The 12961-nt window shown below is 38.7% G+C and overlaps 1 protein-coding gene across 2 annotated transcripts; it reads left to right on the top strand.

Annotated features, from left to right (window-relative positions):
* The first annotated feature begins 1308 nt into the window (after nucleotides 1-1308).
* On the top strand, nucleotides 1309-6676 carry LOC110041627 (uncharacterized). Of its 2 annotated transcripts, none has more exons than XM_089289533.1 (4): nucleotides 1309-1497; nucleotides 4373-4729; nucleotides 5231-5578; nucleotides 5838-6676. In XM_089289533.1, the coding sequence occupies exons 1-4, from the start codon at nucleotides 1422-1424 to the stop codon at nucleotides 6014-6016; spliced, it is 960 nt and encodes a 319-aa protein (XP_089145659.1). In that variant the 5' UTR covers nucleotides 1309-1421; the 3' UTR covers nucleotides 6017-6676. The 2 variants fall into 2 exon arrangements, with proteins under 2 accessions (XP_089145659.1, XP_089145654.1); XM_089289528.1 differs by lacking the exon at nucleotides 1309-1497 and adding an exon at nucleotides 2952-3213.
* Nucleotides 6677-12961: the final 6285 nt, after the last annotated feature.

The following is a 12961-nucleotide window of genomic DNA, read 5'->3' as shown; positions in this document are numbered from 1 at the left end:
TAGTAGTATTACTCTAACTATGGTTTGATGGTGGGCAATTAAGAACACGAGAGAAATTTACTGAGCTGCTGCTATGGCCCAGTCTGGTCCAGTCTGAGATCCGAGAAATAGAAAGCTATTCGTACGTGATTTCATAAGACCCGAAAATGCAAATAATTTTGATGAAGTCTTTTTGCCCCGTGGAAAGCGGAAAATAGTTCGCACATTCAGCAGCTTGATCAAAGGCGTCTGGCTGTTTCAAAACCTGTTCAGCTCGGTGTATTAAACCATTTCAAAAGGATGAACGAATCAGTTCATACTCGTCGTCGCAATAATAAAACTTCTATAAATGATCCCTCTCTATGTAAAAATACAGTAAAAGTTTACAAATGAAGAAATATAATATTCTTGACCAACCAATTCTCAAAATATCCAACTCGAATCTTGAACTCATATCTCCTGCACCGTTGCAGAGACAGTCCTGGGTACGAACGCGCCTCTCGTTGATTGGCCAGCCCTCTAATCTTCCCTCTCCAACTCACGTTTTGTTTTTCATCATCATTACATTATGTCCTTTTCCCTACAAGGAAACGCTCAATGAACTGCTAAAAGCCCAGAACTGGGGTCTCGATAGAAACGAATTGAATTACCTCACAATTTTTAAAAACCCGCTATCCACTTCATTTCGTGAGGTTCAGTTATTAACTGACCGAGTTGCTGTTAAGGAAAAATCCCTTTTCACTAGTCGGTGTTATGAAAAAAGGCACAGAAAATAATGGACAGGTGCAAAAAAAGAAAACGGATGTGACGAAATTTTCATTAAGCTACTGACAAAATGTTTCGGCACAAAATGACATGCGGACAGAATTACACAGCCTTATTATTTGTGTACATTTGTAGAATTACTGGCCTGAAAAAAAATAATTGTTTTTCACAAACATTGTCAATGTGCTTTACTTATTAAAAAGTAAAAAAAAATTAGAATTGGTTCTCTTGGTTTATCTCCACGTGTTGACCTTGTCAGTGCAAATTAAGGTGTTTGCCCCGCAACGCATGAGAAATTATGTCGGATCTGAGAAAAGAAATCGGGTATATCCTGACAGCGGACAATGTGAATACGATGAAACTATCCTTTCATAGTCAAGTTCAGTCAATGTATGACTTAATGAAAGCATTCTCTCAGATACAGCTCAGGACAACAGCTGGTAGTGAGAGGGCAATAAATAAGTAACGAAGAAACAAAATACACTGAGCTGAAATTAAAATACACCTGCCAGATGCCTATAGTGTCATTTGCTTTTACAACAAAGGGCCGGGAAATTCCCTTCGTGTCACGTTACCGAATCGAAATTACTGTTGCATCATCTTTGGGGTTTTAAGAGTCTACCTACAGTCCAGAAGGCTAATTTCAGCGGTCGCCTTATGTTGTAAGGAGTAATTCAATGATGGATTCAATTCGTAAAGCATCTCAGAGGACGCTCACAGGTTACGCATTGTTCTTCTCATTATGTATCACGGGTAGGTATTTCCAAGTTTTTGTTCTTTCATTTTCACGCAGCATATTTTTCAGTAGTCAATTTGCGTTTTGCTGCTCGTGTTGAAAACCAAGTGAACGCTTTATCTCGAGCCAGAAAATTTGACTCGGAAAATTGCCTCGAAAATATAGATAGACAAAAATCTTGAGAGGGAAATCGATTTTATCAGTGTTCAAGGAGACCATCCACGATATAATTTACAGTACGCAATAGTATCTAATCATTGTTTTTTCGGCCTGGGGGGCTACACGAAGTTTGTGTACGCAACGGTAATGAACCCGCTGCTGAATGCTTTGCAAGTAAGAGGTTCATTTTAGAGGCGGAATATATAGGAAGTAGCTCTCCCCCTCCTCCGGTTTCTGGGTATACGTTAGGCTAGTTTCTGGCTTGACATGTAATTGACACTAGGCTCGTGTGAAAGGTTTAAACAGCCCTTGTTTGGATAAAGATAGAGAAAGAAACTTACAAATAAATGGTATTTATAATCAGTTACTAAATGATTGGCTTAAATCTCTTTTACAGCACTGATTAGCATTAATTATTTAGTCAAGGGTTAATTACAATGTGGATAAAGGAAACACTTCGACTTTTCGCCATCCATGCGACGTTCTGTGGTCCGAATCGATGGTCTGTAAGTGGCATCGAAAAAGGGAAAAAACCCTTTTTTTTATTTACATATCACAAAGAAAGTGATGGTTAGGCAAATTAACTGACCGCCTTGATCTTTCAGATACCGAAGGAATGTTAGGCATTTTTCGCTAAGCCGCAATTTTTCGCGGAAAAGTGTATCTATTTCTCAGAATCAAACGCTTCAAAGAGCAATACTTACATGACAACAGAGGATTGATGGTTTGATGAAACAACTAGTTGCAACTCAGCGAAATGAGAAACAGTGATTTTTACAAGAATCGAAACCGAAATATCGACATCGTCAAGATCGTTTACAGCTGTTTGAAAGTTATTAGCTACCAATTTTACTTCACAAGCATTCTTTCAATGAAAACAATTCAACATCAGCACATATTTCCAGCCTGCTCCGTCCATGCGTATGTATATCTATACTGATGACTAAAGCGAAAAATCTAGATTAATCACAAGAAACATTTCTCTAACTGTACAGCTCAGGTAGTCGTTGTTTTGTTTGAATCAAGCATCTCAGATTGGCAGATAGTCGGTCTGGCCCACGCGGAAAAAAAAGAAAAAAGAAAAATACACAGATAACATTACACAACCTCCTGCTTCTGGTTATAACGTTTTAGTAATAAATCGAACATTTGACGGTTAGTATCGAGTTAGTAATGACGACAGCCGGAGATGCTTCTCAATTGATTCCAGCTCCATTTTGTTTTTACAATAAATTTTTAAAAATCACCTTTGGGCTTCATTATCGCGCAATTAACAGTTGCTGGTTAAGCAGAAGCTATTCTCGGATATTCCCCAGTTTTACTGAGTTGGGGAATATTCGGTCACGTGACGTGTTTAGACCAATCGCGCGCGAGCGAAACTATTGGATTGATTATAAAAACAAATAGACTTGTGTAATGAGTGAAAATAACAATAAAGGTGTATAAAAGGAGCGCCTTAAAAGTGACTTTCTTATTGAAAGTGATGGCTTTTCACAACGACAACGATCCTCTACAAAGGTCTTTTATCGGCAAGTTTCTTTTAACTTGTAGTCTGTGCGTGACTGTGTATGCTGGTAGGTACATTTCATTACTGTTACAATGATCTTTAAATTGCTGGTTCGTACCGTTTTGCACAAATGTAAGAATCAAACTGTTATTGTCTTGCCACAAAGTGAAATGTTCCTCAAAAACTCTGTTGCCGAACTGCCGGATGCCCTGCGAGATGGAGATTCTCTTGTCTTTCTTTTCTCTCACCGACAAGACGAATTGTCTTGCCATGTCATCGATGCGTGATAAGTTCGAACTGATGATCCACGGAAAATCCATAACAAACTGCCGGATATCTAGCGAGCAGAGATTCCATTTTCTTTCCACTCACGCCTCTTGAAAATTTGATTGCAACAATACTCAACAGAGTCAATGTTTTGTCTGTTTCTGAATGGAGACAATTGAAGCGGAAACCTAAGAAATTATAAATCTTAGTGCAGTCGCCCTCAGATAAGATTACTGAATTTGTGCCGCACATATGCATGTAAACTACAAATGAAAGCGTCGTCGAATAGTGTCTGTAATTAAGACCTCTCTGATACGGGGCATCAACAGAAGAGAAAGTGTACAGTTTGGTTACAAATTTGTTGACATTAAATGTAAATTGAGTGAAAGCTGGGGGTTTTCCCTTACATGCGCGAAAGCCGCAGTTATATTGACGCAACCGCTTTCTAACCCTTTTGCTCCAACGCATTTTATAATAAAGTAAATTAAAAAGATTTGTTGAAAGGTTGAAGTGTTAAAAAATAATAATTATACGGTAATGGTTACTTTTCTGTGGGCGTTATAATAAAAAAATTGTTCAACTGCGTAAAAATAGATCGGCTGGTTTCCCGCCATATGATCGCTGTCATCCGGCTACAGAACAAGTTAAGCGATACTTACGAATTTCGGTTTCTTAATTTCCATATGATCATTGAGAAAGAACTTCATAATTAAGTCTATTTTAACGATTGCTGTTGTTACGATCGCTAACGTTTCCCTGGACTCGGAGATTGCTTCCCATGTGATATCTAAGATTGCGGAACTTCTTTTTTGACTGATGGGATTGATCCGGCGTAACAGTCACATAGAAATTATCCTTTTACAGTACGCATCCCGAGTTTGACCTCTGCTACTCATGAAGGATGTTACTGAAATCTTTGGTCTATTTATCACTTAATGAAATCGTCTCTCTCTCATCAGGTGTTCAAGCTAACAATAAGCGAACAGAATGCCCTGACGAGCAGATCGCACTGGAATGTCCCGACCTGGAATCGGTCCTCCAAAATGGAACTTTTCTAGAGTTTCAATGGAGGGTCACTGACCCTAAACATCTCAAGAAACAAAATATTGTCTACTGCAACCAAAGTTGGCAGTGTACCAGATACAAGAACATAAAAAGTTTCCATCAGAGAATCAAAGTAAGCAATCCTGTTCATGGAACACTTCTTGTGAAACAGATGAAGCTGAACGATCGACTTGTCTACACTTGCGTCATAGAACGCAGCGGAAACAGAGGCCCCATTGCTAATAAAATAATTGTCACTTCTTCAAAGCATTGTAAGTAGAAATCATGGCTACAATGCTTGATTATAATTAAGTGAGAAAAAATTGTTTCCTGTGTTCAGTCGTGTCTTGCTTAACAAGGAGATAAATTCATATAAGAAATTTATATTGTCACGGCTTGGGGTACAATGTGCGATGTTGTTTTTAACGTGAAAACTAGTTTTTACATGTAGTTCTCCCTCTTTAAGCACAGGAAAACCTTAATAATTTAATTTTTGACTTCAATGATTAAAGGTTGATTTGATGATCAACTGAACCTCGGGAAAAACGAAATTGGACTAAAAATCATATCTAGTGTTTGAAAGCGAAAGGTTATAAAGGTAAATTCGCCACTGAGCAAGAAATGAAATGATTGATTAAAGATAGTCGATCTCTGACCGTGAGAGTGGATAACAAAGTGCAGAGTAGTTACATATGGGAACATGATGCAATTTAAGTTTATTTTATTTATGAAAATATAATTTGTTTTGTTTCGTCTTCCTCTTCTAATTTTAGGTCTATCCTCCACTGCTGGGCAAAACCTGGACCTGGGTCAAACATTCCAGGGTATGGTTTCTAAGGAAACAGTGGAAGACATTGAGTGGTACAGAGTCTCACAAGATGGAACGAAAGTGAAAATAGCATACTGTAGCCCCTCCTCGCCATGCAGGTTGGTGGAAAATTGCATCAGCTCCTGTCCAGAGTACCTAACAAGACTGAAGACAGACGGGGTGTCAATCATTCTGTCGAATGCCACAAAGACTGACCGCGGATTGGAATTTCGATGCCTGATACATCCTAAGATTATGACCAAAGGACCTCAAGTCTACATGATCAAGATCAAAGATATCTCGCCTCGAAAAGGTCAGTGTCACACACATTAATTGCGCTTCTGTTCTTTGTGAGTGACAGCTAGTTGGACCGGGAGTTGACTGGGAGAGAGGGTAAATTCTGAGACCGCGATTTTCGTTGCATCAGTAGATGTCGCCGTTAGTGATTGATCATTGCTTAGAAATTCAGTTTGTATCGTTCATACTGTGAACACTTAAAAAAGCTTGGTGTACGAAGTTATATGCAATGTCTGATTTTGACCATACAACCAACTATTACATTCTCTTTGCAGCTGTAGATATAGAAATCAACCGAACAACTTTCAAACCCAGGACAACGGCAACATCTGCCGCCAACACGACCGCACCCACTGGAAACAACCCAGGATCTTACAGTATACAGAAGAACAGCTGGTTGATAGCGTTAAGTGTTGTGATTAGCTTGGTTATGGCGCCATACGGAATCTCTTAAACTTTTCCTGTTTCCAGAATACTGTACTCAGGGTTATCGTAAGGTTGTCTTGTTTCGAAGCCTTCCCATTCCCGCGAGGTCAGTTCGTTTCGGGTCACGTGACGGAGGCGAAATTCCCCTGAGGTGATCGCCGGGGTAACGTTACCGAAACGAATCCACCGTAAATTGTATGTTTGATGTATCAGGCCAGTATAGTGATGTACAAGTCTTTATGTTCTGGGTTAAATGGAGAGAACAAATAACAATACAGCGGTGTAAAACTCAAAATCCTTCTTTATTGAGGAAAAAAGTAGTTAAAAAATTTTTCATCTCTTCTTTCAACAATTTGTAGTTGCATGATTATACAAGTCTTTTTTCTAAATGTAGCTTATGTAAGAGTGTTTAAAAATAGTCTGCCATAAGAATGCTGTACGCGTTGTAATCGCCTGCATTATACAGATAATCCTGCAAATAATTGTGAAACATGAAATCTGAAAGCATCATAATATGTATATAAATTAAATTCCGGCCTTCAGTCGTGCAATGTATGATTTAAATATCTATTTTCATGTACAAATATATGTAAAAAATAATGGCACTTGGATGATGTATGGAAGATTTCGTAGTTTTTAATGCCTATAGGGTCTAATAGGTTGGAAGGGCTGTGTTTAAAGTGAAAAACTACCGTGCTGGAAAAAATCCTGTCAAAGTTTGTAACCATCAATCTGTCGGGCACTATTTGAATGTGGAAGATTGACAAAATGCTTTACTTCCCTTTGTATTACGTATTGTATCTAAATAGTTAGTATTTGCTGCGTTTCTATTGATGAATAAGGCCCAAGTGATGCACATGACCGATTAATCAATGAAAGTGATTGTATAAAGTACCTAAAGTACATTAGCCTGCGTAGCTTGGCGGTTTTTAAGCAATTTTAGCGCGCTAAGAAAGCAGCGAGGTCGCGATAACGAGCGCCAAAGAGAGACGAAGCCGCGAGGAGCCTGGGTGAGAGACAAATTGGGCGCTCAAATTGCTTAAAAAACCGCCAAGCTACGCAAGCTATAAAAGCGTTCTCTCAGACACAGCTCAAATACAAGGAAATAGAGAAATAACAAAGAAAACGAAAGTTATCAGTTTTCCCAAAATAGAGCCGAAAATACGTTTGCCAGATTTCCTGAGTGCCATAAGTTGTTTCTAGAACACACGGAAAAATACCCTTCGTGTCGTCCCCCGGATCGAATCGAAAGAATTTTTTATGGATTTAAAGAGGTTACCTGGAGTGTGACGCTCAGTCCAGCTGCCTTTCGACGTTGTGGACGGACTTAAAGATGGACACAGTTCGCAAAACGTCTCAAAGATCACTCACAGTTTACGCTTGTTTCTTCTCTTTATGTGGTAGGTGTTTCCAAGTTTTGTCCTTACATTTTCTTATCCTAGCAGCATGTTTTTCAGAAGAATACCATTTTTTATTTGCTTCTACAGGAAGCGAAATTCAATCAATTTAGATCAATGAAAGTTTGGTCATACCTGCTTTGATGTACAAATATATGTAAAACATAATAGCGCATAGCTGATAAATCGAAACTTTCGTAGTTCTTAATGGCTTTAGGGTCTAATAGGTTGGAAGGGCTGTGTTTAAAGTGAAAAATCTGCCGTGCACGAAATGAATCCTGTCACAGTGTGTAACCATCGATCTGTCGGACACTATTAGCTACTATTTGAAGGTGGAAGATTAAAAAGGGTTTTACTTCCCTTTGTATTACGTATCATATCTAAATAGTCAGTATTTGCTGCGTTTCTATTGATGAATAAGGCCCAAGTAATGCACATGACCGATTAATCAATAAAACTGATTGTAAAAAGTATCTAAATTACATTTAAAAAATAAATTACACTGATTGTCTAAAGAAAGGGAAAAATTAAGCCGGGTGCATTTTGTTCGTTCAGGAGGCCTAAAAAGTGTATTGATAAAGCGAAGGAATGTGCAATGAAAGCAGTTTCTGTAAAGTCTAATATTACATATTTCTTTTTATAATTATGATTTAGACTCTGGCTTGTACAGAAAAGGTTATTTTCCCTTTTGGAATATTAGTATCGGACAACCATCGAACTTCAAACAAGCGCCGTGGAAATAGAGCGGAAAACATTGAGGAAGAAATCTTTTCCGCGCTAAAGATCTTTAAAGGCTGGTTTCTGATTGTTTTGACTGCATTCACACTTGACTCTTAAACAGCTTTTACTAAGATACATCGAGGAAATGAATGTACCATTATCAAAAAACTCCCGCACGTTACTCCTAACAAGACCTAAAAAGTTCATCAAAATGCAGGCAAGCATTTCACATTTCCACATCGAAATAGCTGGTCGATCAGAGATCCGGCGAGGGTTGCTAATTAACTTCATAGTTTTATATCGTGTTTATTTCTTTTAAGACTGTATCAAAAACTGTTTTGAATATTTTGAAACTGATTTAAACAAATGAAATTGATCTTATAAATTTTCGGCGGCCTTCTGTTGCCTAGGAAGTTTTAGCAAACCACAAAGGCGACGGCAACGAGAACGTCGCCAAACAAAGGGTTTAATGAGTAGAACAATGGTTCTGCACGTGCGTTTTGAACCTTTGTGCATTTTTTTTTTGCCGACCTCTGCTAAACAACAACGTGAAATGACAAAGTCGTACGTATTTTGGAGAACGCGTACCGCAATGGCTAATTTTTCGTGCCTTCCTTTTGAATTGAACGCCGTCATTGCATATTAAGTCTTAGCAAGTTGTTAAACCGATATGCATAGTTGCGACATTCGAGGGTAAAATATAAATGCTTTTTTCAGTTACAAGGCGTCGTCCTCGGCGTCGCCGTCGTCATTGCTAAAACTCCCTATCTTGCGAGTAAAGCCCCGGTACGCGGACCGTATGACAGAACTATGGTGGCCCATATCTGCAAAAACAACAAACAATTCTTGAAACACAACCAGGAGCCATAATCGGGGACGGAGACCGTAAGCCTTGGGATCCGCGCGCACCTATGATATGGGACAATTTTTCTATTTTTAGAACAAATTGCGCCATCCTGACGTCATATATCCGCGCGGATCCACGCACATGTCGGGGGCTCTCGCGGGGATGTTGTCACGTTGCGTAATCAAGTGGTGAGAGTTGAGAGACCTTGAGAGATTATCTTGCGTATTCTTCACAGCGATGGCAGGGAATAAGGCAGGGAATACGAACCAGGGCGCTTATATGTAGTTTTATGCTCTGAGCTAACGGAAAAGGTGGGCTTTTCAGGGTCGAAAACACTTCAATCTCGCGCTGGGAATGAATAATAAGATCTACTCACGCTAGTTGTAAGCTTACACGTATGTTTTTGCGTTTGTTCTGATTTAAGAATATAGCAAGAAAACTCTCTACTCTGGTATCGAGTTAATTTGTGAGTTTCTCAGACAATGGTTAATCATAACCAAAACCTGTTTTGATGGTTTTTTATTGTTTCTGCTCGTTTGGTGAGTTTGCAAAAGTTTCTGAAAGGAAAGTCTGACGCGTACAAGTAGCTCATTTGCATAGTGCAGCTCGTGCACTTTCAAGTCCGAGTCGATGTTTTCAATTGTCAACAAATCTTGACAAAGATTTCTTTCTTTATCTTTTGCGCTGAGATGCTGCAACAAATTTCACGAACGCAAAAAAGGCTAGTAACATCATGTGGGGGAGTTCTTCAACATAAGCATGGTGAAGTTTCACACTGCGAAAATGAAAATAGACAAGGAGTTTTGATAACTCGATCAACAAAATCGAAATCGTTATTCGAAGTTGATTAAAGAAAGCGTCATCGTAACTTTGCTGATTATTTCTGCTTTATTCACATATTTTCAGCTCAGCTTTTAATATGTTCTCAAACATTTATCAATCTTAAACATATTTAAAAACTATAGAGTTATTGTTTGAGTTCGATGTACGCTTTCACACGAAAGTGCGGCGGAAGTACAATTTGCCATGTTTACTTGGACTGTAAAAAAACACGCATCGGCGGGCGCTCTCATTCATCGACAACAGAGAATTTACTGGATTTTTACACGAATAAAACTGAGCAGTATCTACGGACGTAAAGTTATTGGGCCTTGATGAAACATCAAGCGTTGCTTACAATTCAGGCGAAACTCAAACTGACCAAACTAGCAATTATTTTGTTTTACTTTTCAATCGCGATAGACTGGCAAATTCCTCGCAAGCGTGTGGCAAGAGAAGCTGGGAAACTATGAAGTCCTGAAGCTCTGCTATATCTAAATATATCCAGCTAGTTTTTTGCTGTGTAATGGAAAAGCTGTTAATCTTCAACGTATGTGAAATTTAAAGTGGAGTAATGTACAGCTCATGTAAAAGAAGCATCCGTCGGAACACAGCCTGGTCAGCGATATATATAAGCTTACAGCGGAACATACCTAAATTCGACACTGTCTTACTTCGCTCAAACTGGAGCAGCTTACGACGAAAATACTTAAGCAAAATTCCAACAGACGTAAACGCGTTGAGTTGTGGGCCAAAAACATGAAAAACTTCGGGAATTTTGTACGCCATTTCCCCCGCGCGACATCCGCAAAAATCCTCGCAGCATGTACGCGCGTGTGCCGCAGGTGATGGCGCAATTTGTTCTAAAAATAGAATTATTGTCCCATATTATGGGGACAACCCCAATACTAGAAATGGCGCGCGCTTACGGTCTCCGTCCCCGATTATGGCTCCTGACACAACACAATATTTTTGAAACACAAGTCAATATTTGTGAAACACAACACAAAATTATAGAAACACAACACAAAATTATTGAAAGACAACACAAAACTATTGAAACACAATTATCAATGCAGAATTGATGTGCTATTATACAACCGATAATCCTATCATTTAGTCAACCGCTGACTCGTTATGCGCCTAACTCAATCCCGCCATTTTTAAACTTGGAAAATGTTATTTTCCGATTTGTAGTGGTGAAGCGATTTCACTCCATCACTCCTTCACTTCCCGTTAGACATTTGAAACCCCGGAGGGGAACTCCCATATGAGAAGGTCAGGGATGCTCGTCTGAAAATTTGAATTTAACTCCTAAAGGAGACTAATATGGATGGGAGTTGTTCGAGCTTCATTGGACCCCTAAAAGCTGCCACTTAAAACGGAATAGGTTCGATTAGAAGCATATCACCTAGTCAAGGCGATAAGCTTCTTGTTCGATTACTAGCCACTGTTCAAGAAAGGATCCTGCACGCACTTGCAGACCCGACTCGCGTACTGGAGAGATCAGCGGAAATCAAGCCTAAAAACAGAAATTAAATGAGAGCGTTTCTTTTCATTATTATTTCTTTGAGTGCACCCTAAAGGTTACTTTGACAGTTAAAAATGGTGACGTTTCGTCGTCAACACCCTAAGTGAGACCAGAATCCTTGATTTGTACCCGAGACTACGAGCATCCCTGACCTTTTCATATAGGCGCTCCCCCCGGGTTTCGAGCATCCGCCGTTTAAGGCCGTTTTAAGGTCGCTTGCACCGTGTCAAGTTAGTTATTCTTTGAATTCCTGACGCAAACACTCAATATCTTATATTATCGCAGGAATGCATTACATTGAATAAATTTTCGCGCGAACGTTTTTGTAAATAAAAGCTACCTGTAATTATATCGATTGCCGAAAAAGAAGACATTGAAAGTCACAAAATTGATGAGCTGTATGTATTTTCGAATGATTCAAGCCGTGATTAAATGTTTTAGACGATCAATAGTCAAGAGAATTGAGGAGAATTCGAAGGACGTGTTCTGCTGTTTATTTATACGATATTGTAAACAAATACACGTAAATACGGACATGGCGAAATGAGGAACAAATAGTTGATAAAAACATGTAGAATTCGAAGAAACGACATTACACAAGGCTGGGGGTTCTGCAGTCTTTAAAGTGCCACTATGATGAAATTCTCGATATCCATGTTTTTACATTTTCGTACACAATAGGTCTTTCCTAGATATCTTGGCAAATTTCAGTTTATTACGAACATTAGAACTGGCTGTTTTTGGACCTTTATTTCCGAGAATTTACGGCCGCCATTAATTTTCCTTGTTCCAAGTCTTGGTTGAGAATTGGAGAAAATGACGTCATTTTCTCAAAAATACTGCACGGGTTACTGTTATAATAACAATTACCCGCAATTCGCATAAAGAATAACAAACACTTTGGTTCATATATTCGTGCAATTTTTTACAACAACAAGGAAAATTAATGGCGGCCGTAAATTCTCAGAAATAAAGGTCCAAAAAAGATGAGTTCTAATGTTCGCAATAGATTGAAATTTGCCAAGACATTTAGGAAAGACCTATTGTGTACGAAAAAGTCAAAACTTGGGTATCGAGAATTTCATCATAGTGGCACTTTAATATCGCCTTGAAAAGGGAAGGAAAAAAATAAGAAAAAGAAAAAGAAGTTATTTCAACAAGGGGTATTCGTATTTGGTCACCCATCCAAGTACTAACCCTGCCGAACAGAGCTTAACTTTGTTGAGCAGCCGAGACCTGGTACTGGCATGACAAAATTTAGATCAGTGTTTTAAAACAGCTCCACAGTTAACACAAATTAAAGCATTTCGCGAAAGCAAAATGGTCACGAAAAATGGCGGGAGTTTGTAAGGCGCATAACGTATCAGCGGTCGAGTAAGAATGGGTTTATGCGTTGTATAGTAGCACATCAGGAGCACATCAATTCTGCCTCAATTTTTTTGTCGCGTTTTGATAATTTTGTGTTGTGTTCAATAATTTTAATTTGTGTCGTGTTTCAATAATTTTGTGTCGTATTTCGATAATTGTTTTGTTGTGTTTCAATAATTTTTTGTTGTGTTTAAATCGATAATTTTTTGTTGTGTTTCGATAATTTGGTGTTGTGTTTCAATAATTTTTTGTTGTGTTTCGATAATTTTGTGTTGCGTTTCGATAATTTTG

The sequence above is a fragment of the Orbicella faveolata genome, unplaced genomic scaffold (genome assembly GCF_042242905.1).
Source record: "Orbicella faveolata isolate gen_17 unplaced genomic scaffold, um_ofav_v1 contig_1, whole genome shotgun sequence".
NCBI classification, from domain to species: domain Eukaryota; kingdom Metazoa; phylum Cnidaria; class Anthozoa; order Scleractinia; family Merulinidae; genus Orbicella; species Orbicella faveolata.
The sequence above is the reverse complement of the archived record's forward strand: the minus strand, read 5'-3'. Positions and strand labels throughout refer to the sequence as shown.